Source organism: Mustela putorius, unplaced genomic scaffold (assembly GCF_011764305.1).
Source record: "Mustela putorius furo isolate JIRA1106 unplaced genomic scaffold, ASM1176430v1.1 tig00001867_pilon_pilon_pilon, whole genome shotgun sequence".
NCBI classification, from domain to species: Eukaryota; Metazoa; Chordata; class Mammalia; order Carnivora; family Mustelidae; genus Mustela; species Mustela putorius.
In genome coordinates, this window is record NW_025421892.1 from 39,758 (window position 1) to 65,177 (window position 25,420).

Genomic DNA, 25,420 nt, shown 5'->3' on the forward strand with positions numbered 1-25,420 from the left:
TACACCACACACGAAAATAGACTCAAAATGGATGAAGGACCTCAATGTGCGAAAGGAATCCATCAAAATCCTTGAGGAGTACACAGGCAGCAACCTCTTCGACCTCAGCCACAGCAACATCTTCCTAGGAACATCGCCAAAGGCAAGGGAAGCAAGGGCAAAAATGAACTATTGGGATTTCATCAAGATCAAAAGCTTTTGCACAGCAAAGGAAACAGTTAACAAAATCAAAAGACAACTGACAGAATGGGAGAAGATATTTGCAAACGACATATCAGATAAAGGACTAGTGTCCAAAATCTATAAAGAACTTAGCAAACTCAACACCCGAAGAACAAATAATCCAGTCAAGAAATGGGCAGAGGACATGAACAGACATTTCTGCAAAGAAGACATCCAGATGGCCAACAGACACATGAAAAAGTGCTCCATATCACTCGGCATCAGGGAAATACAAATCAAAACCACAATGAGATATCACCTCACACCAGTCAGAATGGCTAAAATCAACAAGTCAGGAAATGACAGATGCTGGCGAGGATGCAGAGAAAGGGGAACCCTCCTACACTGTTGGTGGGAATGCAAGCTGGTGCAGCCACTCTGGAAAACAGCATGGAGGTTCCTCAAAATGTTGAAAATAGAATTGCCCTATGACCCAGCAATTGCACTACTGGGTATTTACCCTAAAGATACAAACGTAGTGATCCAAAGGGGCACATGCACCCGAATGTTTATAGCAGCAATGTCCACAATAGCCAAACTATGGAAAGAACCTAGATGTCCATCAACAGATGAATGGATCAAGAAGATGTGGTATATATACACAATGGAATACTATGCAGCCATCAAAAGAAATGAAATCTTGCCATTTGCGACAACATGGATGGAACTAGAGCATATCATGCTTAGCGAAATAAGTCAAGCAGAGAAAGACAACTATCATATGATCTCCCTGATATGAGGAAGTGGGGATGCAACATGGAGGCTTAAGTGGGTAGGAGAAGAATCAATGAAACAAGATGGGATTGGGAGGGAGACAAACCATAAGTGACTCTTAATCTCACAAAACAAACTGAGGGTTGCTGGGGGGAGGGGGGTTGAAGGAGGGGGGTGGGGTTATAGACACTGGGGAGGGTATGTGCTTTGTGAGTGCTGTGAAGTGCTCGCTTCGGCAGCACATATACTAAAAAAAAGTGAGTGCTGTGAAGTGTGTAAACCTGGCGATTCACAGACCTGTACCCCCGAGGATAAAAATATATGTTTATAAAAAATAAAAATTAAAAAAAAGATAAAAACAACAAAAAAGTAAGGTGTATATACAGACAGGTGAGAACAATTCACCATATCCTGAGTGTATTTTGGTTTGTTTGTTAAAAGAAATTACATTTTACAATTGTAAGGAAAGAAATACTTACATATATACCAAAGTAAAATTAAATACATTGAAAGGAAAGAATGTAACTGTGAGATGAAAATTAAAAATGACTTTAATAAAACAAACAAACAAACAAAATAATAAAGGTAAATTTAATACACATGTAACTATGAGTCACACAGTAACTAGAGCGTTCTAGATATGTACTGTCTGAATAGTAGTAATCCACTTACAGTTACTTAAATTCCATGCATTTACAACAATTAAAAATGCAACTGCTCAGCACATTTCAAGTGCCACCTGCATCTCAAGAGCCACATGCATCTCGTGGCCACCAGACTGGACAGTGCAGATACAGAGCAATTCCTTCCGCACAGACTGTTGCACTGGAAGGTGCTGTGCTTCATGCTTTGTGGGTCTTGAGTCAGATGCATGAGACACAGGTAAAGTGAAAAGACAAATATGATTTCTCTTACAGACAACATCAGATTTCTGTCTAGGATTTGAATACACATGAAGCTGGTGGGTCACAAAATCAAAGTCGGTTATGCCTGGGTCTGGTGTCTTTAGGTACAAACTGTCCCCAGTTACAAAAGGGAAATCCCTGTCCCTCCACCTCCCTTCCCAGACCTGGGGACCCTCTCTGCCATCACATTTCCAGGAGGTGAGGTCTCCTCTAGATGCACTCAGGGGCTCAAGTCAGAGGTGGGTTTTCAGAGGCAGGAAGTGCAGCTCAGGGAAAGGGATTCTGCTGAGTGAGGAGGAGGCCAGGGCAGGACCTGCAGGAGACTCTCTCAGGGTTATTCAGAGCAGCTGTTCTCAAAGTGTGGCCTAAGGAGCAGCTGACATCACTGAGGCCCTTTCACAGAATCCATGAGGTTAAACTATTTTCACAACATCACTTAGATACTATTTGCCTTTTCACCACGTTGACATTAGCACTGAGGTAAAACTTAGCAAGAATGGAGGATATAGGTGCAAATAGTAATAGTTGATATTCTTCATCACTACTTATATTCACAAAAAAACAAAAACACTCTTTTGGCCATCTTTCTGATCCACCTTAACAGATACAGGAATATCTTTGCAGATGCTCTCAAGATCATTAGCAGTGCCTAGAAGAGAGCTAAAGGTGGGTCTTCTTAGGCCATACTCCAAAGTCAACATCCCATTTCTAACTGTGATAACGAAGCAGGAATTTGAAATCACTGCTGATCACCAAGCTGAGAACATTGTTGTGAATCTCACGGGCAGGTTAAACCTGTGTGGAGTTATCAACCCCAGATTTAGTGTACAATTCAAAGATCTAGAAAAATGGCAGAATAACCTGCTCCCATCCTCTCAGTTTGGTTTCATTGTCCTGACAACCTCAGCTGGCTTCATGAACCATGAAGAAGCAAGATGAAAACACTCAGGAGGGAAAATCCTGAGATCCCTTTTCTAGGGACGTAATACCTATGTGCAAATAAAATGCCTCAAAAACAAAAACACAACCAAACAAAACTAGTATCACACTAAAATATCCTGGTTAAAGCATTAAAAAATATTATCTTCATTAATTATTCTCAAATCCCCATTTTTAAACTTCTCATACATGGGATACACAGCACTTCCATTACATGCATAAGCCCCGAAGAAAATAATTTGTATGAACTTAACTGGTCTTTTTCTTCTTTTTGCAGAATGCCATTTTTACCTGAAAGAATGAATGACACAGAATCTTGGATTATTTACACTAGGTTATTTGACCGACAGTTTCTGAAAAATAAACATGAACCCATCATTTCATGAAAATCAACTCACATATGACAGCTGACAGTACTTGTTGCCTTGATAAAAGGTAAACTCTCAAGAGAAATTCAGAATTTTGGAAAACTTGTGATCCACCAATAAATTTTACAGCTTCTTAGTACTGACAAACTTTTCTGTTGGGATCTGTGGTAATATTAAAACAAATATTGGGGCGCCTGGGTGGCTCAGTGGGTAAAGCCTCTGCCTTCGGCTCAGGTCATGATCCCAGAGTCCTGGGATCGAGCCCCGCATCGGGCTCTCTGCTCCGCGGAGAGTCTGCTTCCTCCTCTCTCTCGCCTGCCTCTCTGCCTACTTGCGATCTGTCAAATAAATAAATAAAATCTTTTAAAAAAAAAAAAAATAAAAAAAAAAAATAAAACAAATATGACTTTTTGATAATTCACTTCCAGTCTAATCAACAGTGGAAAACCTATGCAACTTAGTGAACCAACACACTTCTTTTTAAAAATAATGCATTAGAACAAGATCCATTCAGTGTGCGAGATGAGCCTGTGGATTTTAATGCAACAGAGGACAGAGTCGATGATGCTGTTTCAGGTGCCACTTTGCCAGTAACCTTAGAGAAAGTACACCTTGTGTCGTTTTAATATAGTATCTAAGACGCATATACATAATTATCTGAAGAGGTCATGAAGCATACTCTTCTCCCATTAATATGCAAGGTTGTACATTTTTTCATAGACTTCAACCAAAACCACAAATTACATGCAGAAGCAAATCTGAACATCCACGGGTCCTCTAAGGAGACAGACAAGAAATGTGAAATGCAGTATCACCCTTCTCACTATGCTGTTTATTTGCATAGTTATTTTTCATAAAAACAATATTTCTATTTTCATGCCATGGATTATTAATATGATGCTAAATGAATTAATGAATTTTTAAACCTCTTTTATTCCTACTACGGTAAATACTGATAGAGATAACCCACAGACACAAAATGATCCTTGGGATCCTCAGTCATCTGTGAGACTGTGCAGATACCCTGTGAACAGAATGTTTGAGAATCACTGACTCAGGTCCTGGGCCACTGCTCTGGGGGACGGTATGACAAAGAGCGCTTTGTGCAGTAGGTGAGGGGTCGCGGCAAAGTCCGAGGTCCCTGGGTCAGCTTCTCAGGCACCAGGGCCCTGTCGGGAGTGCGGTGCCCCCTTTCCCTGCCCTCCCCGCCGCCTTCATCTGGGCCCCGCGCCGGGAGAAGGGTCGGGCGGGGTCTCAGCCCCTCCGCGCCCGCAGGCTCCGACTACCTGAGGTATTTCTACACCCGCGTGTCCCGCCCCGGCCGCGGGGAGCCCCGCTTCATAGCCTTTGGCTATGTGGAAGACACGCACTTCCTGCGGTTCGACAGCGACTCTGCCAGTCTGAGGATGGAGCCGCGGGCGCCGTGGGTGGAGCAGGAGGGGCCGGAGTTTTGGGACCAGGAGACCGGGAACCTCAAGGACGCCGCACAGACTTACCGAGTGAACCTGAACACCCTGCGGGGCTACTACAACCAGAGCGAGGCCGGTGAGCGACAGAGCCCGGGTCCAGGTCACAACTCTGATCCCCACAGGGTAGCCCGAGTGTCCGGGTCTGAGTGTCACCCCGAGTATAAGGGACCCTTCCCGCATCCCCACCCCTGTCCCCCCATCCTTAAGCCGGAAGAACCCGCGGGAACTTTTAGGCGGTTTTACTTTCTGTGTGGACTTAACCCCCTGCCTGTCGGGTGGGACCAGGGTCTCACACCATCCAGAGCATGTATGGCTGTGACGTGGGGCCCGACGGGCATCTCCTCCGCAGGTACAGTCAGGACGCCTACGATGGCGCGGATTACCTCGCCCTGAACGAGGACCTGCGCTCCTGGACTGCGGCGGACAGGGAGGCACAGGTCACCCACCGCGACCACCGCAATTGGGAGGCGGCCTGTGAGGCAGATCATGAAAGGAACTACCTGGAGGTCACGTGCGTGGAGTGGCTCCGGAGGCACCTGGAGAACGGGAAGGAGACGCTGCTGCGCTCAAGTACCAGGGCCAACAGGGCCTCCCTGATCTCCCCTCCCTGGGACTGGCTTCCCACCAGGAAGGGAAAATGGGCTCAGTGGCAGAACACCGCTCTTCAACGGGTGGGGAGATCGGTGGGATCTCCTGTGGGAGATCCGCGGGTGGGGAGACCGAGCCCTCCGCCTGGGTGTTCAGGTTCCTACTAAAGAGTGACTCACCCAAAGGCCAATTTTCTTTTAAGGACAATTGAGGAATCCAGTCTCTCCCAGGAGGCAGGTGGAGACCATTCCTGTAATAATCCATCAGCGGTTCCCTTTGACCCTGACAGCCACCTTGGAAACCCTGACTTTCTCTCTCAAGGCCTTTTTCTCCAGTGAGAACATCTTTGAGTTCTGACTCGAGGTTTTCTGACTCATTCACTCTCTATTGCAGTCAGGATCATTAGTGTGCTCTCTCACTTAGACCTACAGATTCCTCCTACCCTGGGCTCTGTCCCTGCTTCTAGGACCTCTGAATTAGGAGATCACCAAGGCTAGGTTGGGCAAGCTACGCTGGAAAACAGTATGGAGAGTCCTCAAAAAGTTGAAAATAGGGGCGCCTGGGTGGCTCAGTGGGTTGAAGCCTCTGCCTTACGCTCAGGTCATGGTCTCGGGGTCCTGGGATCCAGCCCCCCATTGTGGTCTCTGCTCCGCGGGGAGCCTGCTTCCCTTCCTCTCTCTCTGTCTGCCTTTCTGCCTGCTTGTGATCTCTGTCTGTCAAATGAATAAATAAATTCTTTAAAGAAAAAAAGTTGAAAATAGAGCTACCCTATGACCCAGCAATCCCACTACTGGGTATTTACCCTAAAAATACAAATGTAGTGATCCATGGGCGCCTGGGTGGCTCAGTGGGTTAGGCCGCTGCCTTTAGCTCAGGTCATGATCTCAGGGTCCTGGGATCGAGTCCTGCGTCAGGCTCTCTGCTCAGCAGGGAGCCTGCTTCCCTCTCTCTCTCTCTCTCTCTGCCTGCCTCTCTATCTACTTGTGATCTCTCTCTGTCAAATAAATAAATAAATAATCTTCAAATGTAGTGATCCAAAGGGGCATGCGTGCACCCAAATGTTTATAGCAACAATGTCCACAATAGCCAAACTATGGAAAGAACCTAGATGTCCATCAACAGATGGATGGATAAAGAAGATATGGTATATATATACAATGGAATACTATGCAGCCATCAAAAAAAAGAAATCTTGCCATTTGCAAGGACGTGGATGGAACTAGAGGGTATTAGGCTGAGCGAAATGAGTCAATCAGAGAAAGACAATTATCATATGATCTCTCTGATATGAAGAATTTGAGAGGCAGGGCTGTGGGTTGTGGGGGGTAGGAAGGGAAAAATGAAACAAGATAGGATAAGGAGGGAGACAAACCATGAGAGACTCTTGATCTCATGAAACAAACTGAGGGTTGCTGGGGGGTAGTGGGGTAGGGATAGGGTGGCTGGGTTATGGACAATGGGGAGGGTATATGCTATGATGAGTGCTGTGAAATGTGTAAGCCTGATGATTCACAGACCTGTTCCCCTGGGGCAAATAATACACTATATGTTAATTTAAAAAATAAAACTAAAAAGAAAACAAATAAATAAATAAAAAGCTAGGTTGGTGACTGGGCTTTGAAGCTTTACACATCTTCCATCCAGAGAAACTGCTGGGTCCACTTCCAGATGGTCACATAAATGCCATTTCAATAGGCCATAAAGGTAAAGCAAAGTGTGGATTTTCTGATTTTTCTTCCCCAGAACCCCCCAACACACACGTGACCTGCCATCCCATCTCTGACCATTACTTCACCTTGAGGTTCTGGGCTCTAGCCTTCTACCCTGCAGAGATTACCCTGACCTGGCAGTGCAAGGGGGAGGACCTGACCCAGGACACAGAACTTGTGGAGACCAGGCCTATAGAAGATGGAACCTTCCAGAAGTGGGCAGCTATGGTGGTGCCTTCTGGAGCAGAGCAGAGATACACATGCTATGTGCTGCTGCCCGAACCCATCATCTTGAGATGGGGTAAGGAGGATTTGGGGTAGAGCCTCTTCTCAGGGAAAGCAGAAGGCTTTCTGGAGAATTTCAGCAGGGTCAGGACTCAAACCAGAGGTCTGGGGCTCTCATCATCCCTTCCCTTTCCAGAGCCACCTCCTCCTACCACCCCCATCACATGGATCATTGCTGGTCTGACTCTCCTCATGGTCACTGTGACGTTTGGAGCTGTGATCTGGAGGAAGAAGCTCTCGGTAAGGAATGGAGTGGGGGGATCTGAGGTTTCTTGTCCCACTGGGGGTTTCCTAGGTAGCAGACTGTCCTGCCTTGTAACTGGAAAGTACCATCCTCACACATGTACTTGGACACTGTGGAACTGATCACTAACACTCACTCTGTAGAAACACTTGTGAAAATGAAAGACACATTTTCTTCCTGTTAATTCTGGTGATGGGGACCTGATGCCCAGTGGGCACAGGACAGAGAGGAAGGATCCTGCTGAGGACAGACCTCTTGTAAGTCAGGTGGGCCAGTGACCCCACAACTCATTCTTCATGTTTCCTGATCCTGTTCTAGGTCTTCAGTCACAATTCTCAAAGTTCGTTTTGAATCAGGACTAAGAGCTTCCATTAGGATCTCATGGCCCAGTCCTGTCATAGCTTCTAACATGATATTTTCTTCCTTCAGGAGGAAAAGGACCAGGCTAGTCTCAAGCATGATGTAAGTATGGAGGGGTGATCCCTGAGACCCTAGTATAGACAGGACCCCATGAGGAGCTCACCCACCCATAGCTCCTCCTTTAGTCACCTCTCCTCTGGGCTCTGACCACATCCTGTTTGTTCTCCCCTAGGTGATGACAATGCCCAGGGCTCTGATGTGTCTCTCATGGCTCCTAAAGGTGAGACCTTGGAGACCCAGCAGTGCATAGGAATCGGGTCACTAGGGACACTTTGAGCATGTGGAAAGCTGTTGATCACTTATGTGATTGACCTAAATTTGTACATTTTTTTTTTTTTTGAGAGTGTGAGGCCAGCTGCCTTGTCGGGGATGAGCAATGCAAGATGTGTTCACACTCCCACTTGGTGTCATCAGCAACCCCTTACTTCTCTTTGTGCAGAGATGTCAGATGTGTCTGTGTTCCTGTGAGCAAAACATGAGGAGGTGGGGAGACTGGCCCACCCTGCCCACCAGACCCCTCCCCATACTGATCTGCGTTCTCTTCTTAAATGTGCTTTCCTGTTCCAGCAGAGGCAGGGCTGGACCATCTCCATCCCTGTCTTTATTTCATGTTGGGCTGAGTACAAATGACTTCCTTCCCTATTGAAAATGAGAATGCAGATATGAGTTGTGTTTCCTAATTCTTGCCATGTGCGGTTGATGAGGTAATAAAAGAGGAGATTTCTAAACTTGAGACAACAAATAAATGGAAACACTGAGAACCTTCCAGAATCCATGTGTTTGCTATGCTGAGTCTGTTGCAGGTGGGACAGGAGTAGGCTGTGAGGAGCCAAGTGGCGACAGGATCTGTTCCCAGTCTGTGCTCAGTGCATCATGGGCGTTAAGTGCTCCCCCCTCAGCTGAGTGATCTCTACACTCCGTGTCCTTGCCCTTTGTGTGGACGCTTATCTACCAGGACCTGTGATCACATGGACTTAGATGTTACCTGTCACCAGGAACTTGTGCAGCAAAAATTCCTGTGGACTGGATCAGTCTCACTTCAGGCCTGGGTCACACCACAGCCCCCATTTTGTTTTTTGTTTTTTGTTTTTTCATTGTTTCTCTAGATCATCAGGCCTGTTCTTGCTCTTGTGTATGAGTTTTTGTCTATTCTCCCAGGGATGACCCTGTCAGTTACAGCAGCAGGTGGCCTTTAGGCTATTGTTCCCACAGGCCCAGGTCATCCCCTGACCCAGGAGTCTCTGTGGTATGAAGATATGAACTTTCAGATTCATCCATCTCTTCCCCTCACTCTGGACCTGTTTTCTGGAATATTCTTTGGGTTCTGGAAGTAGGGAGAGGAGGAATCTGAGAGGTTCTCCTTCTTATTAAACTTTAGTTAGTTTCTGCCTTCCCTGCTGCTTGGCCCTTAGTTCTAGTGATCCTAGTGCTGGCTTAGATCCAAGGTCATGAATTTATAAAGCAGAGTCTAGGTAGATTTCTGTGTGGTTGGAGAAAAAGATCCATAAAGCCTGAGTATAGTGTTTCTGGAGAGAGAACTCTGTGTGCTGTGCTGTGCAGGAGAGATGGTATGGGGGGAGGGGCTGAGCAGAGAGAGGGAGGGGAGGGCAGCACTGTGAGGGGAGAGAGACAGCACAGATGGTGAAGTGGGTGCACGTGGGGCGGGAGCTGCCACAGAACAGCTGCGCCTGAGACTTATCTAGAAGAGGGAGTCCTTTAGCTGCTCATTCATTCAACCAATAATTGTCATGTGCCACATAAAGGACACACTGTGTTTATATCTGGGACACCTCAGTGCGACTAAGAAAAGGGAAAATGTGCTGGTCTTGTGGAGAATATTTCTAGTGGTAAGGGGTAGACTCCACTTGACCCTGGAGCAAGGTGGGAATTGGGATAGTGACCCCCTCGAGCAGTCAGAAATCCAAGTATGGCTTTTGTCTCCCTCCAAACATAAGAACTAATAGCCTACTGTTGCTGGAAGCCTCACTGATAGCATGAAGAGTCACTTAACACATGTTTATGTTACATGTAGAAAACAGTATTCTAACAATGAATGAAGCTGCAAAAATTACTCAAAAATCACAAAGAAGAGAAAATGCGTGGACAGTAATTACTGTAAAAAAAGTCCACACACAGGTGAACATGCACCATACAAGCCAGTGTCATGGAAGGTGACCCAGAGAGCACCTGTGCTGGGATGGGGACAATGGCTCCTTTACTCCAGGGATCGGGGGAGCCTCACTAAGAGGTTGACCTCTGAGAGATTTGAAGGACATGAAAGAATTGTGTAAGAGGAGGTCAGGGGGGAGTTCTTTGCAGGCAGGGAGCCTCCAGTGCACACACACTAGGGCAGGAGTGTGTCTGTGTTCAAGGAAGAATGAGGAGGCCACTGTGGCTGGAACAGAAAACAGGTGAGATGAGGTCAGAGGTCAGTCTCATCATGGAGGTCTGAAGATATTAGAAGGTTTTGAGTTTTCTCTGAGTGAGGTGTGGAGTTACAAGAATGAACAGATCAATGGGATTGACTTTCCTTAGCAGCACCTGTTTTTCTACTGTGCAGAATTGAGAGGTGCAGTGTGAGCTACCAGTAGGGAAACTGTAGGAGACCAGTACAGTGTCCCAGGAGAGAAGACACTGGGAATCGACTGCGTCCTGGAGATATTTACAGAAGGACTTTGCAGCATTTCCTAATGGCTTCACTCTGGGTGGTGAGGAGGAATCAAAGAAGGGAGCCAGGATTTCAGACTGCAAGTAGAAATGTGGAGTGCCTTCCTTGGATATGGGAAGACTTTGTAAGAAGCACATTTAGGGAAGCAGCATCACAGTCATCCACTTCAGAAATGGTGAATCTAATATGTCTATTAGAAATGCAAGCTAAGGGGTGCCTGGGTGGCTCAGTGAGTTAAAGCCTCTGCCTTCAGCTCAGGTCATGATCCCAGGGTCCTGGAATCAAGCCCCGCATCGGGCTCTCTGCTTAACGGGGAGCCTGCTCACTCCTCCCTCTCTGCCTGTCTCTCTGCCTACTTGTGATCTCTGTCTGTCAAATAAATAAATATGTAAAAATATTAAAAAAAAAGAAGAAAGAAAGAAATGCAAGCTAAGTTGACGGATACAGAGTGCAGGGTTGGAGAGATATCTAAGTTGGAGAAATAGATTTGGGAGGTGACAGCACATAAATGATGTTTAGAGCCTACAGCAGAGATGAGGTCACCAGGAAGGGCGAAGGCCATAGAAGAGAAAGGAACACATTTGGAGCCATGATCTGAGACTAGAACTTGATCTGGACACTGCAGGCACTCAAGTCGGCTTGGATGAGGAGTGACTCATAAATGGCATCTTTCAACTTATTCCCTTGATGGTTGTTATGGCCCAGGTTTCTCCACTCCAGTCCCTATTCACAGATAGGTACAGTAGCATTGTTGGGTCATGAAGTGATTGCTCAACATGTCTTCTTCATTCTTTGTCTCTTCCTGGGATTAAAACCCAGATCTGTATCACTTCAGATGATCTACATATATCCACTGACATTTTATGTTTCTTTATACATGCACTTCTTTCTGGGGAGAGTATCCATAATTTTATTAGGTTTTATATGGCCTTCATAAAAGTCTGAAAAACCCTTTCCAGTGTAGACACTGTTCTACTTCATCTCTGAAACAGAGATAGCTCTATAAACAGCTATAATCACAATGTTTTAGGAGATCCTTCGCCCTCTTCCCCTTCCCCCTCCATTGGTGCTCTGTCTCTCATTGTCTCTCTTTTAAATAAATTTTTTAAAAGTCTTTTAAATAATCTTTGAAAAGAAAAAAATCACAGAATTATAAATGTAGAAAAAAATGGCAAAAGCAAAAAATCTCTTACTAAACTAGATACAAAATAGTGACTAATAATTAAATAATGAAAATATTATAGTTTATTCACTGAATAAGGAGTTACCAGTGAAAGAGGAATGAGTGGAGGCATGAAAAACAAAAAGCAAAAAGTAAAATGCCATCATAAATCCAACAGTACATTACAGTACACTGACATTATATCTAAGTGGCTTAAAGCAGCCAATCAAAGCACAGATTGTTAGAATGAATGCAAAATGAGAACCAAGTATCCTGTCTACAGTAGACATACTTGATCCCAGTTACAAATAGATTAAAATTAAAGGGATGGAAGAGTTATCTCAGGCAAACAACCATAAGAAAGCTGGACAGAGAACTCTGTGTACTGTGCCAAAAAAAGGCAAAGGGGACTTTAAAAATGCGAGGAAGATAAACAGGATCATTTTATAATGATAAAATGGTCAAATCGTCAGAAAGATGAAACAATTCTAAACATATATTCACATAATAACTCAACACCCAAATCCATGTAGCTGACTCAAGGAGAAGTAGACCATCTAATACACCTAAAATGAGGTAGAAGATACAGTTAACTGTCAAAAACTATTCCACAAAAAAAGCCCAGTTTCAAATGGCTTCACTTGTAAATGATACCAAGTGCTGAATTAATAACAATTCTTTACAACCCCTTCCCAAAAGGAGAGGAGGGAACCCAACTTATTCTGTGAGGCTAGTATTATGCAGATACAAAGATATTGCGAGACAAGAAAACTACAGACAGGGGTGCCCTGGGGTCGGGCTCCCTGCTCCCCTGGAAGCCTGCTTCTCCCTCTCCCACTCCCCCTGCTTGTGTTCCCTCTCTCACTATATCTCTCTCACTGTGTCAAATAAATAAAATCTTAAAAAAAAGAGAGAGAGAGAGAGAGAGAGAGAAAACTACAGACCAATGTCTCTTATGAATATAGACACACACACACAATTCAACAAAATGTACCACATCAAAACCAACAATATATAAAAAGAGTTGTATACCATGACTAAGTGAAAATTTAATCCCAGGAATGAAAGACTGGTTTCATATCTGTATCAATCTATGTAATACACCATATTAATATAATAAAAAAACAAAAGCCACACAGTTGTCTCAACAGATGGACAAGAAGCATTTGACAAAAAATGGACACCCTCTTGTAATAAAAATTCAACAAATTATTAACAGAAGGAAATTTCTTTAAACTGATTAAAAGAATTTATGGGGGTGCCTGGGTGGCTCAGTGAGTGAAGCCTCTGCCTTCGGCTCAGGTCACGATCTCAGGGTCCTGTGATCAAGCCCCGATCAAGCTCTCTGCCAGCAGGGAGTCTGCTTTATCCTCTCTGCCTGCCTCTCTGCCTACTTGTGATTTCTCTCTGTGTCAAATAAATAAAATCTTTAAAAAAATAAAAAATAAAATAATTTATGAAAACCCTTAAGCTAACAATTTCTTAATGGAAAAATACTGGCTGTTTCTTGCTAAGATCAGGAACACCAAAAGGATGTCCAATCTCACCACTTCTATTAAACTTTGTGCTAGACATTCTAAAGCAAAAAAAAATAAGATAAAGTGCATCCTGACTGGGAAGAAAAAAAAGTAAAATTATTTCTGTTTGCAGATGACATGATCTTGTACACAGGAAGTCCTACAGAATCAACTAAAAAGCTACCAGAACTAATAATTTCAGCAAGGGGGCAGGATATGAAGTCAAGACACAAAAATCAGTTACATTTCCATAAAATTTTTTAAAAAGATTTTACCTATTTATTCGTTTACTTGAGAGAGAACACAAGTTGGGGAGAGAAGGAGAGGGAGATAGAGAAGCAGACTCTACACTGAGCAGGGAGCCAGACATGGGTCTCAATCCCAGGACCTCAGGATCGTGACCTGAGGCAAAGGCAGATACCCAACAAACTGAGCCACCCAGGCACCTCTCCATACACTTTCAATAAACGGTCCAATAATGACAGTAAGAAAACAGCTTCATTATTCCAGCAAGAAGTTAAGGTGGTAAAGGAGTAGGGGACCCTAAGTTTGGTCCCTGGAATTCAGCTGGATCATTACCAACTCATTTTGAACACCTACGAAATCAATCAGAGATCTGAGAAAAGAATTGCTGCAATTCAGCAAATAGAAAAGCAACCACTATTTGCAGGGTAGGAGGTGCGGAGACAGGAATCGGGACCATATATCAAAGGACATGGCAGAGGGGAGAAAGCTTCCTTAAGGAGCCTACTGCAAAGTATTATAAGCAGCAGAACATAGAAGCAGAACTTCCAGAAGTCTGCTGCAATGAAAGATGTCCCTGGCTTAAAGGTGCTCATGTGGCAAGGCAGGGCAGAATGCTAGGTGGGACGATGTGGTCTCAGGATCCTGGGGTCACAAGAAGAATAGGGTGCCTGAGGGTGGCAGAGTTCCCAGGCATCAGAACAGGGAAGCTGATTGAAAAGAGCGAGCTTAGGTGCCAACTTTCTGTCCAGTGTTGCCATAAACTGTGAACCACTATGTCTTTCCTACACTGCTCTCAAAAGCTCAGCAAAAGGAAAAACAAGGCAAGACCCCTCTCCCTCCCCCAGGAGGAATGGTGCAAGTCCACGCTTCAGGAGTATGTAAAATTTGAAGACTTGAAAGTCAGTCACAGGCTGAGATAAAAAAGCTTGGTCATGGGGCTCTTGGGTGGCTCAGATGGTTAAGCAGCAAATCTGTCCACAGAGAACTGGCAAGCCAGAAAGGATAGGCAGGGTATATACAATGTGCTAAATGGGACAAGTATGCAGCCAAGAATACTTTATCTAGCAAGGCTGTCATCCAGAACAGGAGAGATTAAGACTGTCCAGGAAAAAAACAGATAACAACAACAACAAACTAAAGGAATTTGTGAGCAATAAACCAGCCCTGCAAGAAATTTTAAAGGGAAAAAAAAAAAAATTTTAAAGGGGATCCTTTGAGTGTAGAGAGCCCAAAAGTAAACAAGGACCAGAAAGGAATACAGACAATATACAGAAAAACCAAATTTCTAGGTAATACAATGGCACTAGCTTCATATCTCTCAATAATTACTGTGAATGGAAAAGGACTAACTGCTCCAATCAAAAGACATAGGGTATCAGAATGGATTTTTTTGTGTGTGTTATGTTAGTCACCATAAAATACATCATTAGTTTCTGATGCAGTGTTCCAAGATTCATTGTTCATGTACCACACCCAGCACTCCATGCAATACGTGCCCTCCTTAATATCCACCACCAGGCTCACCCTCCACCCACACCCCTCCTCTCTAAAACCCTCAGTTTGTTCCTCAGAGTCCACAGTCTCCCGTGGTTTGTCTCCCCCTCTAATTTGCGCCAATTCACTTTTCCTTCCTTTCTCCTAATGTCTTCCATGTTATTCCCTATGTTCCACAAGTAAGTGAAACCATATGATAATTGATTTTCTCTGCTTGACTTATTTCACTCAGCATAAAAGACCCATCCCCTACCAGAGGACTCAAAGACACCTCCAGATTCAAAGCAAGGTGGTAGAGAACAACTTCCCATGCTAATGGACATCAAAACAAAACTGGAGAAACAATTCCTATATCAAACTACATATTTTTTTAAGATTTTATTTATTTGATAGAAAAAGAGAGAGAGAGCAAGAGAGGGAGTATAAACAGGGGGAGTGGGAGAGGGAGAAGCAGGCTCCCTATTGAACAAGGAGCCTGATGCAGGGTTCAATCCCAGAACTCTGGAATCATGACCGAGCCAAAGGCAGACGCTTAACAACTGAGCCACCCAGGCACCCCAAGCATCCCCAGATTTGATATACAACTCAAAGACCTAGAAAAATGGCAGAATGATCCCTCCAATTTGGCTTCAATGTACTGTCAATCTCAGCTGGCATCATGGACCATGAAAAAGCAAGATGAAAACACACAAGAACAAAAATACCCTGGCTGAAGTATTAAAATTTATTATTTGGGGGGCACCTAGGTGGTTCAGTGGGTTAAGCCTCTGCCTTCAGCTCAGGTCATGATCCCAGGGTCCTGGGATCGAGCCCTGCATTGGGCTCCCTGCTCAGCGGGGAGCCTGCTTCCACCTCTCTCTCTCTGCCTGCCTGTCTACTTTAGATCTCTCTCTGTCAAATAAATAAATAAAATATTTTTTTTAATATATAAATAGGGCGCCTGAGTGGCTCAGTGGGTTAAGCCGCTGCCTTCGGCTCAAGTCATGATCTCAGGGTCCTGGGATCGAGTCCCGCATCGGGCTCTCTGCTCAGCGGAGAGCCTGCTTCCCTTCCTCTCTCTCTGCCTGCCTCTCTGCCTACTTGTGATCTCTCTCTGTCAAATAAATAAGTAAAATCTTTTAAAAAAAATAAAATAATATAAATAAAATAAAAATTATTATTTTTACTAAATTATTCTCAAATCCCCATATGTAACATCTTATTTGTAACATGGGATGTATAGCACTTCTGCTACATCCCTAAGCCCCAAGGAAAATAATTGGTGTGAACATAACTGGCCTCTCTTTTTTTTTTTTATGGAATGCCATTTTTGCTTGAAGAAATGAATGACAGAGAAACTTGGATTTTTTAGACTAGGATATTTCACAGGCAGTTTCTTTTTTTTTTCATTTTATTTATCAGAGAGGGGTGGGGGAGAGCAAGCACAGGCAGACAGAATGGCGGGCAGAGGCAGAGGGAGAAGCAGGCTCCCCGCCGAGCAAGGATCCCGATGTGGGACTCGATCCCAGGACGCTGGGATCATGACCCGAGCCGAAGGCAGCTGCTCAACCAACTGAGCCACCCAGGCGTCCCCACAGGCAGTTTCTTGAAAATGAACACAAACCTATCACTTCACGAAAATCAGCTCACATATGATAGCTGACAGTACTTTCTGCCTTGATAAAATGTAATCTCCCAACAGAAAATCAGAATTTTGGAAAACTTATGATCCACTAATAAGCTTGACAGCTTCTCAGTACCCACAAACTTTCTCCTTGGGATTGGTGGTAATATTGAAACAAACATGAATTTTTGATAATTCGATTCACTCTCATCAATACTGGAACATATATATAACTAAATAAAGTGAAACAACATATTTCTTTTATTAATATTTATCTTTTATGGTGGGTTTCTTTTTTTTTTTAAGACTTTATTTATTTGACAAAGAGAGATCACAAGTAGGCAGAGAGGCAAGCAGAGAGAGAGAGAGGAGGAAGCAGGCTCCCTGCCAAGCAAAGAGCTCAATGCAGGACTCGATCCCAGAACCCTGTGATCATGACCTGAGTGGAAAGCAGAGGCTTAACCCACTGAGCCACCCAGGCGCCTCCATATTTCTTAAAAAAAAAAAAAAAAAAGGGGGCTCCTGGGTGGCTCAGTCATTAGGCATCTGAGGCAACTGCCCTAGGCTCAGATCATGATCCTGGGGTTCTGGGATAATGCCCCACAGCAGTCTTAGAATCCAGCCCCCCATCAGGCTCCCTACTCTATGAGAAGCCTGCTTCTCCCTCTCCCAATCCCCTTGCTTGTGTTCCCCCTCTCGCTGTCTCTCTCTGTCAAATAAATAAATAAAATCTTAAAAAAATATAAAATTTAAATTTTAAATTTTAAAAAGAAATTTTTTTTTAATCATGCATTAGTACAAGATCCATCTGGTGTGCAAGTTGGGCCTGTGGATTTTAATGTAACAGACAAGGACATAGTCAATGATACTGTTTCAGGTTCCACTTCAAAAGTAACCTTAGAGAATGAATACCTTGTGTAGTTTGAATATAGTATCAAAGATGAATAGCAATAATTCTCTGAAAAGGCTATAAAACATGATATTCTCAATATTTGTTCATTTACAGCAAGGCTGTAAATTTGTTCATATACTTCAACCAAAACAACTCCATAAATGCAGAAGCAAATCTGAACATCCAATGGTATTCTAAGGAAACAGACAGGAAAGATAGAGACTTGTAAAAATGGAATATGTAAGAAAATCCACTCTTCTAGCTATCCTATTTATTTGGGGAACTGGTTATTTTTCATAAAAACAGTATTTCTGTTTTCATGTCAGCTGCTTTTAATATAATTCTAAATAAATTAATAAATTTATTAATAATAAATGTTTAACCCTGTTTTATTCCTACTATGGTAAACATCACACACAAACACAAAATTGACATACACAAAAATATTCTTGGGATCCTCGGTAATTTGTAAAACTATATAGATACCCTGTGAACAAAATGTTTTAGAATCACTTATTCAAACAGCTCCAGCGCCATAATTCAGGGAGACAGAGTCACGAGGAGCGCGCCGTGCAGTATGTGAGGGGTCGGGTCAAAGGCCCAGGTCCCCGGACCTGCCTCTCAGGGTCTCAGATCCCAGGGCAGGGTCTGGGGCGAGGAAGCCGAGTGCCAGGGAGTCCCCATCTCCTCGGGTTTCCCTTCCTCTCACAACCTGCATCATGTCCTCCTACATGGATACTCGTGACGCGAACCCAGTGCACACTCCCATTGGGCATCGGGTTTCTAGAGAAGCCAATCAGCGGCACCGCGGATCCAGCTTCTGAAGTCTTTACCAGACCTTGGGACTCAGTTCTCCTCCTCAGACCCTAAGGGTCTGGGGCATGGGCCCCCGAGCCCTCGCATTGTTGCTGTCGAGGGCCTTGGCAGTGGCCGAGACCTGGGCGGGTGAGTGCGGGGACGGGAGGAAAGGGCCTCTGCCGGGCGGGAGCGGGGGGACCGCCGGGCGGGGACGCGGGACCCCCGGGGAAGGCGCCTCTCCGCCGCCCCCACCCCCGCCCCGGCCTGTGCTCCTCGGTCCCTCCCCGCCTCCGCCCTGCTCTCCCAGACTTGATGCTTCCCCTCCCCCGGCCCTCCCCACCCTCCTCCTGGGCCCCAGGCCCAGCGCCGGGAGGAGTGTCGGGCGGGTTTTCAGCCCTCCGCGCCCGCAGGCTCCCACTACCTGAGGTATTTCTCCACCGCGGTGTCCCGGCCCGGCCGCGGGGAGCCCCGGTACTGGGAAGTCGGCTACGTGGACGACACGCAGTTCGCGCGGTTCGACAGCGACTCTGCCAGTCGGAGGATGGAGCCGCGGGCGCCGTGGGTGGAGCAGGAGGGGCCGGAGTATTGGGACCAGGAGACGCGGAGGGTCAAGCACAACGCGCAGGCTTTCCAAGTGAGCCTGAACACCCTGCGGGGCTACTACAACCAGAGCGAGGCCGGTGAGCGACAGGGCCTGGGTCCAGGTCACGACCCCCATCCCCACCGATGGGAGGGTGTCGCCCCCGAGTGTCCGGGTATGAGCGCCACCGTGAGGCTGCGGGACCCACTTGTGCCCAGACCCGGGAAGAGCGCGCGGGAACCTCTATGGGGTTTACTTTGTGTTTGGACTTAGTCGCTCGCCGGTAGGGGCGGGGAGGGTTTTGGGGGCTGACCGCTGCTGCCGGGCTGGGGGCGGGGCCAGGGTCTCACACTTTCCAGTGGACTTCTGCCTGCGACGTGGGGGCCCACGGGCGTCTCTTCCGCGGGTACCAGCAGTGGGCGTACGACGGCGCGGATTACATCGCCCTGAACGAGGACCTGTGTTCCTGGACCGCGGCGGACACGGCGGCGCAGATCACCCGCCGCAAGTGGGAGGCGGCGGGTGAGGCAAAGCGCTACAGGAACTACCTGGAGGTCACGTGCGTGGAGTGGCTCCGGAGGCACCTGGAGAACGGGAAGGAGACGCTGCTGCGCTCAAGTACCAGGGCCAACAGGGCCTCCCTGATCTCCCCTCCCCTGGGGCTGGCTTCCCACCAGGAAGGGAAAATGGACTCAGTGGCAGAACACCGCCTTCCCACGGGTGGGGAGATCGGTGGGATCTCCCATGGGAGATCCGCGGGTGGGGAGACCGAGACCTCCGCCTGGGTGTTCAGGTTCCTACTGAAGAGTGACTCACCCAGAGGGCCGCTTTTCTCTAAAGGGCAATTGAGGAATCCAGTCTCTCCCAGGAGGCAGGTGGAGACCATTCCTGAAATAATGACCTTGGCAGCCACCTTGGCAACCGTGGCTTTCCCTCTCAAGGCCTTGTTCTCTGAGAACATCTTTGGAGGTCTGACTCCAGGTTTTGTGACTCATTCACCTTCCCACCCAGTCAGCACAGATTAGAGTGCTCTCTCAGACCTACAGCCTCCTACCCTGGACTCTCTCCCCGATTCTAGAACTTTCCAGGATTAGGAGATCCTTTAGACTACATTGGTTTCTGGGTTTTGTGCTTCTTCCATTCAAATCAGTGGCCCTATCCACCTCAGGATGGTCACATGAATGCCCTTTCAGTGGCCCTTAATGGTAAACCAAAGGGTGGAATTTCTGATTCTTTTTCTTCAGAACCCCCCAACACACACGTGACCCACCACCCCATCTCTGACCATGATGTCATCCTGAGGTGCTGGGCCCACAGGGTAGAAGCCTGTGGAGATCACCCTGACCTGGCAGCGTGAAGGAGAGGACCTGACCCAGGACACAGAGCTTGTGGAGACCAGGCCTGCAGGAGATGGGACCTTCCAGAAGTGGGCTGCCGTGGTGGTGCCTTCTGGAGAGGAGCAGAGATACACATGCCATGTGCAGCATGAGGGACTGTCTGAGCCCATTACCTTGAGATGGGGTAAGAAGGGTTTTGGGGTCGAGCCTCTTCTCAGGGAAAGCAGAAGGCCTTCTGGAGAATTTCAACAGGGTCAAGATTCAAACCAGAGGTCTGAACCCCTCACCCTTCCTTTCTAGAGCCTCCTCTTCCCATCGTCCTCATCACATGGATCATTGCTGGTCCGGCTCTCCTTGTGGTCACTGTGGTGATTGGAGCTGTGATCTGGAGGAAGAAGTGCTCAGGTAGGGAATGGAGTGGAAGGATCTGAGGTTTCTTGTCCTTTGGGGGTTTCCTAGGTAGCAGACCGTCCTGCCTTGTAACTGGAAAGTACCATCCTTGCACATGTACTTGCCCACTCTGGAGCTGATCACTAACACGCAGTGTGTAGCAAACATTTGTGACAATGAAGGACACATTTTCATCTTGTTAAGCCTGGTGATGGGGACCTGATTCCCAGCAGTCACAGGACAGAGAGGAAGGATCCTGCTGAGAACAGACCTCCAGCATGTCAGGTGACCCAGTGACCCCACACCTTGTTCTTCGTGTTTTCTGATCCTACCTTGGTCTTCAGGCACAATTCTGGAAACTTCATTTTCAACCAAGACTAGGAATTTCCTCTATGACCTCCTGGCCTCACCCTGTCCCCGGCCTCTAACATGATATTTTCTTCCCCTGGGATGAAAAGGACCGGGTGAAAGGTGATATCTCATTGTGGTTTTGATTTGTATTTCCCTGATGCTGAGTGATGTTGAGCATCTTTTCCTGTGTCTGTTGGACACTTAGATGTCTTCTTGGAAACATGTCTGTTCATGTCTTCTGTTATTTTTTAATTGGAATATTTGTTTTTTCTTTGTTTAATTGTGTAAGTTCTTTGTCATTTTAGATACTAACCCTTTATCAGATATGTTATCTGCAAATATTTTCTCCCATTCTGTCGGCTCCTCCTTCACTGTATCGAAGCTTTTTATTTTGATCCAAATAGTTTATTTTTATTTTTGTTTTTGTTTTCCTTGCCTCAGGAGTCATACCTAGATAAAAGTTGTTGTGCTTGATGTCCAAGAAATTACTGCCCGAGCTCTATTCTAGGATTTATATGGTTTCCTCACATTTAACTCTTTAATGTGTTTTGAATTCACTTTTGTGTATGGTTTAAGGAGATAGTCCAGTTTCATTCTTATACATGTTGCTGTCCAGTTTTCTCAACATCATTTTTGGATAGTCTTTTTTCCATTGCATATTCTTTCCTGTTTTCTCAAAGACAAATTGATCATATAACTGTGAGTTTACTTCTGGATTTTCTACTCTGTCTCATTGATCTATACATGTAATTTTGTACCAGTAACATGCTGTTGATTGCTGCAGCTTTGTGAGTTTTTTTGTAGGTTTTTTTTTTTAAGATTTTATTTATTTATATGACAGAGAGACACACAGCAAGAGAGGGAGCACAAGCAGGGGAAGTGGGAGAGGGAAAAGGAGAAGGAAGCTTCCCTCGGAGCAGGAAGCCTGATGTGGGACTTGATCCCAGGATCCTGGGATCATGACCTGAGCCAAAGACAGAAGCTTAATGACTGAGTCATGAAGGCACCCCTTAGTACAACTTTGTAGTATAACTTGAAGTCTGGAACTTGATACCTCCAGATTTGCTTTCCTTTTTTAAGGTTGTTTGGCTATTCAGGCTCTTTTGTGGTTCCATACAAATTTTAGGATTATTTGTTCTAGTTCTGTGAGAAGTGTTATTGGTATTTTGATAGGTATTACATCAAATATGTAGATTTTGGGTAGTATAGACATCTTAACAATATTGTTCTTCCAATCCATGAGCATGGATTGTCTTCCCGTTTGTTTGTGCCATCTTCAATTTCTTTCATCAGTGTTTTCTAGTTTTCAGTGTATAGATTTTTTAATTCTTTGGTTATGTTTATTCCTAGGTACTTGCCATCCCCTCTCCCCCAAAGACCAGAAAATTGCTCCAGGTCCAACTGCCCAGATCCTTGGCCCTTATCCCTCCTTTGGTTCCTTGACCCCAGTGGGCCTCACTCCTGACACCTAGTTCCCAAACTGGCTCTTTTCCACCACGTGGTCAGCTCCAGCCTTTCCGTACAGCCAGCATTCTCCCAGCCTGCCTGACCTGGGCTGGATGTCCCCCCTAAACCTCTCTGGGGATCTGACGTGTCTCCCTTCCCAATATCACCCCCACCATGCAGGTCCTTCTCCAAGGAGTTCACCACGGTGTTTTGATTCTATTTTCTCTTTCATTCCCCTCCTTTCTCATATAAACTACCCTTTGGGCTCCCTGCTCTGCCTCTCTAAAACCCCTGCCTACTGCCTCTCCCCAGGGGACCCGGACAGGTCCAGCCCATCCCCACCTGGGGACTCACCCTGCCACTATTCCACTTGGACCTAACCCTTGCCCTCCTCCATGGGCACTGGCCCACATTAAGCTCCCTTGTGCCCACAATCCACCTCCTCCCACAACAGAGTCCTCTGCCTCAGAGTCTCTCCCTCCCTTCGCCCTATCTCCTCCCTGATGAGCCTTCACCACAGGCAGCAGCCTCTGGCTCTCCACTCCACCATAAGCCCCCGCCCCCGGGCTTCATGGCAGCTCTGGCCATGGATTAATCAACCTTTGCCTCTCCACTGCTCCTCCCTCCCAGCTGGCAAGAAGACCACTCCTTCACCATGGCTTTCTTGTCCCTCCCTTGGTCCCTGCAGGCCAGCCTTTCCCCTTGACCTCCTACTTTCACCTACCCACAGAGACCTGTGACTCCCTCTCCTGGCTCCTGTCCTGCATGTCTACCCATTTCCAGCCCCCTCTACCATTCCTTCTCCCCTCTCCTTCCTGCCCCCTTTCCTCTCTTCCTGCATTAGAAAGCCTTCTTCCTGTGCCTTGTACAGATGCATTTTCTGCATGCCCAATACTTCAAGCAGGTCAGGACAGCTGAGCTTTTCTGAGAAACATAAGACATGCAGTTTACTTCCAGAAGACAGTTTTCATCCATGTTATCCTCCCTGCCCAGGATCCCATGGTCTTTGTTATAACCTCACAGGGGTGTCCCAGGATGAATCTGTGCATCGGAGAATTTTTGCTGAAAGATACTGGGATGGTCAGGCCTTCCTGCACCATGACAACAAGAAAGATGTGGCAGAGTCACAGAGATTAGGGGCCGAAGCAATCCGGGGACCTGAGACATGGGCAACAGAGACCAAGGGCTTGAGAGACCCCGGCGAGGAACTCAGAATGAGTCTGGAAGACCTCCTGGCCCTGCAGGCACCAAGAAGAGGTGAGAGTGGGGTCAGAGCAAAAAGGATAGGAAACCTTTCCCAGGGAAGTTCAGGGCAGAGAACAGAGACCTATCTCTTACCCTGGATTGGCTGAGGGTGGGGGTGAGGTCTGAGGGTCTGCGGACTTCAGCCTACAGGGACCATTACTGAGCCAACACAGGGAAGATGTGGAGAAGAGCAGACAGGGCCTCCTCTGGCTGGAGTTTGTCACTGGGGCGGGGAGGGCAGAGGGACACAGGTTGGGAAATTCACTGCTGGATGTGGCCGGCTTGCATTTCCTCCAGGAGATCTGGGACTGGGAGATCCAAGAAGACAACTGCACCAGGGTCTTCAGGCATTTCCACTGTGATGGGGAGCCCTCCCTCTACTATGACTTGAATACCCATGGATGGACAGTTCCCTGCTCTTCCACACTGACCTTGACCTTGATATGGAAATCAAGAAACCTGGGATGTAGATGGCTCTCAAAGCCAGGATTCCTTAGCCATGTGCAGGGAGAGCTTTGTGGAAGCATCAGAAATATCTGGAGTCCTGGATGGGCTTCTTGGGAAAAAAAAGGTTCAGCCCTGGGGCAGAGGCCTTCCTCTCCCCTAGACCCATTGAACCTCCTCCTGCAAAACCCTGACCAAGGAAACCCTCCCTGTCCTATGGAATGCACATATGTTCTCTTGGCCCATTGTATTGTGATCGGCCTAAACTCTTAAAGCCTCTGGATAAAGGATAGAGATACCAATCATGTGGGGCCAGAAGTGAATTCTCTCAGGAGCACCTGGGTGGCCCAACTGGTTGATGTCGAATTCTTGATTTTTAACTCGGGTCATGATCTCAGCACAGAGTCTGCTTGGGATTCTCTCTATCCCCCTCCCAATGACCCTCCCTGCTCATGCACTCTATAAATAGATTAAATAGATGATAGATAGATAGATGATAGATAGATAGATAGATAAAATCTTAAAAAAAAAATCTGAATCCTGTCAGTGTTAATAGTCCAGGGAGACAGTGGACTCTGCTACAGAAAACTGAACCAGGAAGGTGGGTGTCAGGCAGGAGAGGAAGCCTAGCCTCCATGTCACAAAGAGTTCCATTATATTCTCCTCAGCCCAAGAACCCACCCATCATGCCCCCTCCTCAGCATCAACATGTGGATCCAAGAAAGTGAGGCCTGGATCCCAGGGTCTTCCACCAGTCCAAAGGAACTGGACCCCAGGGTGCAGAACAAACTTGGAGAAGATCTGGGGTCAATGAAGGCCTCAGCAAGAGATGAAAAGGTGGGAGAAGCAGCCCTCTTCTCTCTGTTTCCCTTAGAGGGGCGCAGGGCTCAGCCATGTGCCTCACTGGCTCTGTGCTTTCTCCCCAGTGCCCCAAACAGAGAACGTGTTCTGCAGCCAGCCCTTGGAGGGCTTGGTCAGCCTAATATGCTGGGCTTTCCATTTCTCTCCTGGGAATATCTCCCTGACCTGACTTCAGGATCAGGAACCCCTGAGCCAGGATGCCTAGTCCTGCCTAGTGGAAATGGGACCTACTGGACATGGAGGACCATAAGGGTGCCCCAGGGAAAGGAGCAGAGTTTCACTTGCTGCATGGAAGCCACAGGGAACAACACTGCACACCCTGTGCACTCCGGTGGGCCTCGGGTGATCGGGTGATCATGGGGGGCTCTGACTCTGGTTCGGGTCAGGAGCCAGGGTGAAGAGAAGAGAGCAGACCTGTGGTCCTGGGGAGCCCCAGTTGATATATGGCCCTTTTCCTGGAAAGGCCCTAGTGCAGTATGGACAGACAGTTGCCTGGCTGCTGCTGCTGCTGCTGCTGCTTTTA

At 46.6% G+C, this 25,420-nt stretch overlaps 1 protein-coding gene and 1 non-coding gene across 2 annotated transcripts; both read left to right on the forward strand.

The window, feature by feature from the left end:
- The first annotated feature begins 4,509 nt into the window (after positions 1 to 4,509).
- On the forward strand, positions 4,510 to 7,274 carry LOC101693860 (DLA class I histocompatibility antigen, A9/A9 alpha chain-like). The gene is made up of 3 exons (XM_045087959.1): positions 4,510 to 4,693; positions 4,903 to 5,187; positions 6,949 to 7,274. Exons 1-3 carry the CDS (start codon positions 4,555 to 4,557, stop codon positions 7,233 to 7,235), a joined length of 711 nt encoding a protein of 236 aa, XP_044943894.1. The 5' UTR covers positions 4,510 to 4,554; the 3' UTR covers positions 7,236 to 7,274.
- Positions 7,275 to 18,239: 10,965 nt separating this feature from the next.
- LOC101677791 lies at positions 18,240 to 24,970 on the forward strand. The gene is made up of 7 exons (XR_006608949.1): positions 18,240 to 18,390; positions 18,654 to 18,923; positions 19,166 to 19,441; positions 20,068 to 20,344; positions 20,461 to 20,565; positions 23,371 to 23,604; positions 24,705 to 24,970. It is a non-coding gene; the product is annotated as an HLA class I histocompatibility antigen, alpha chain G (transcript).
- Positions 24,971 to 25,420: the final 450 nt, after the last annotated feature.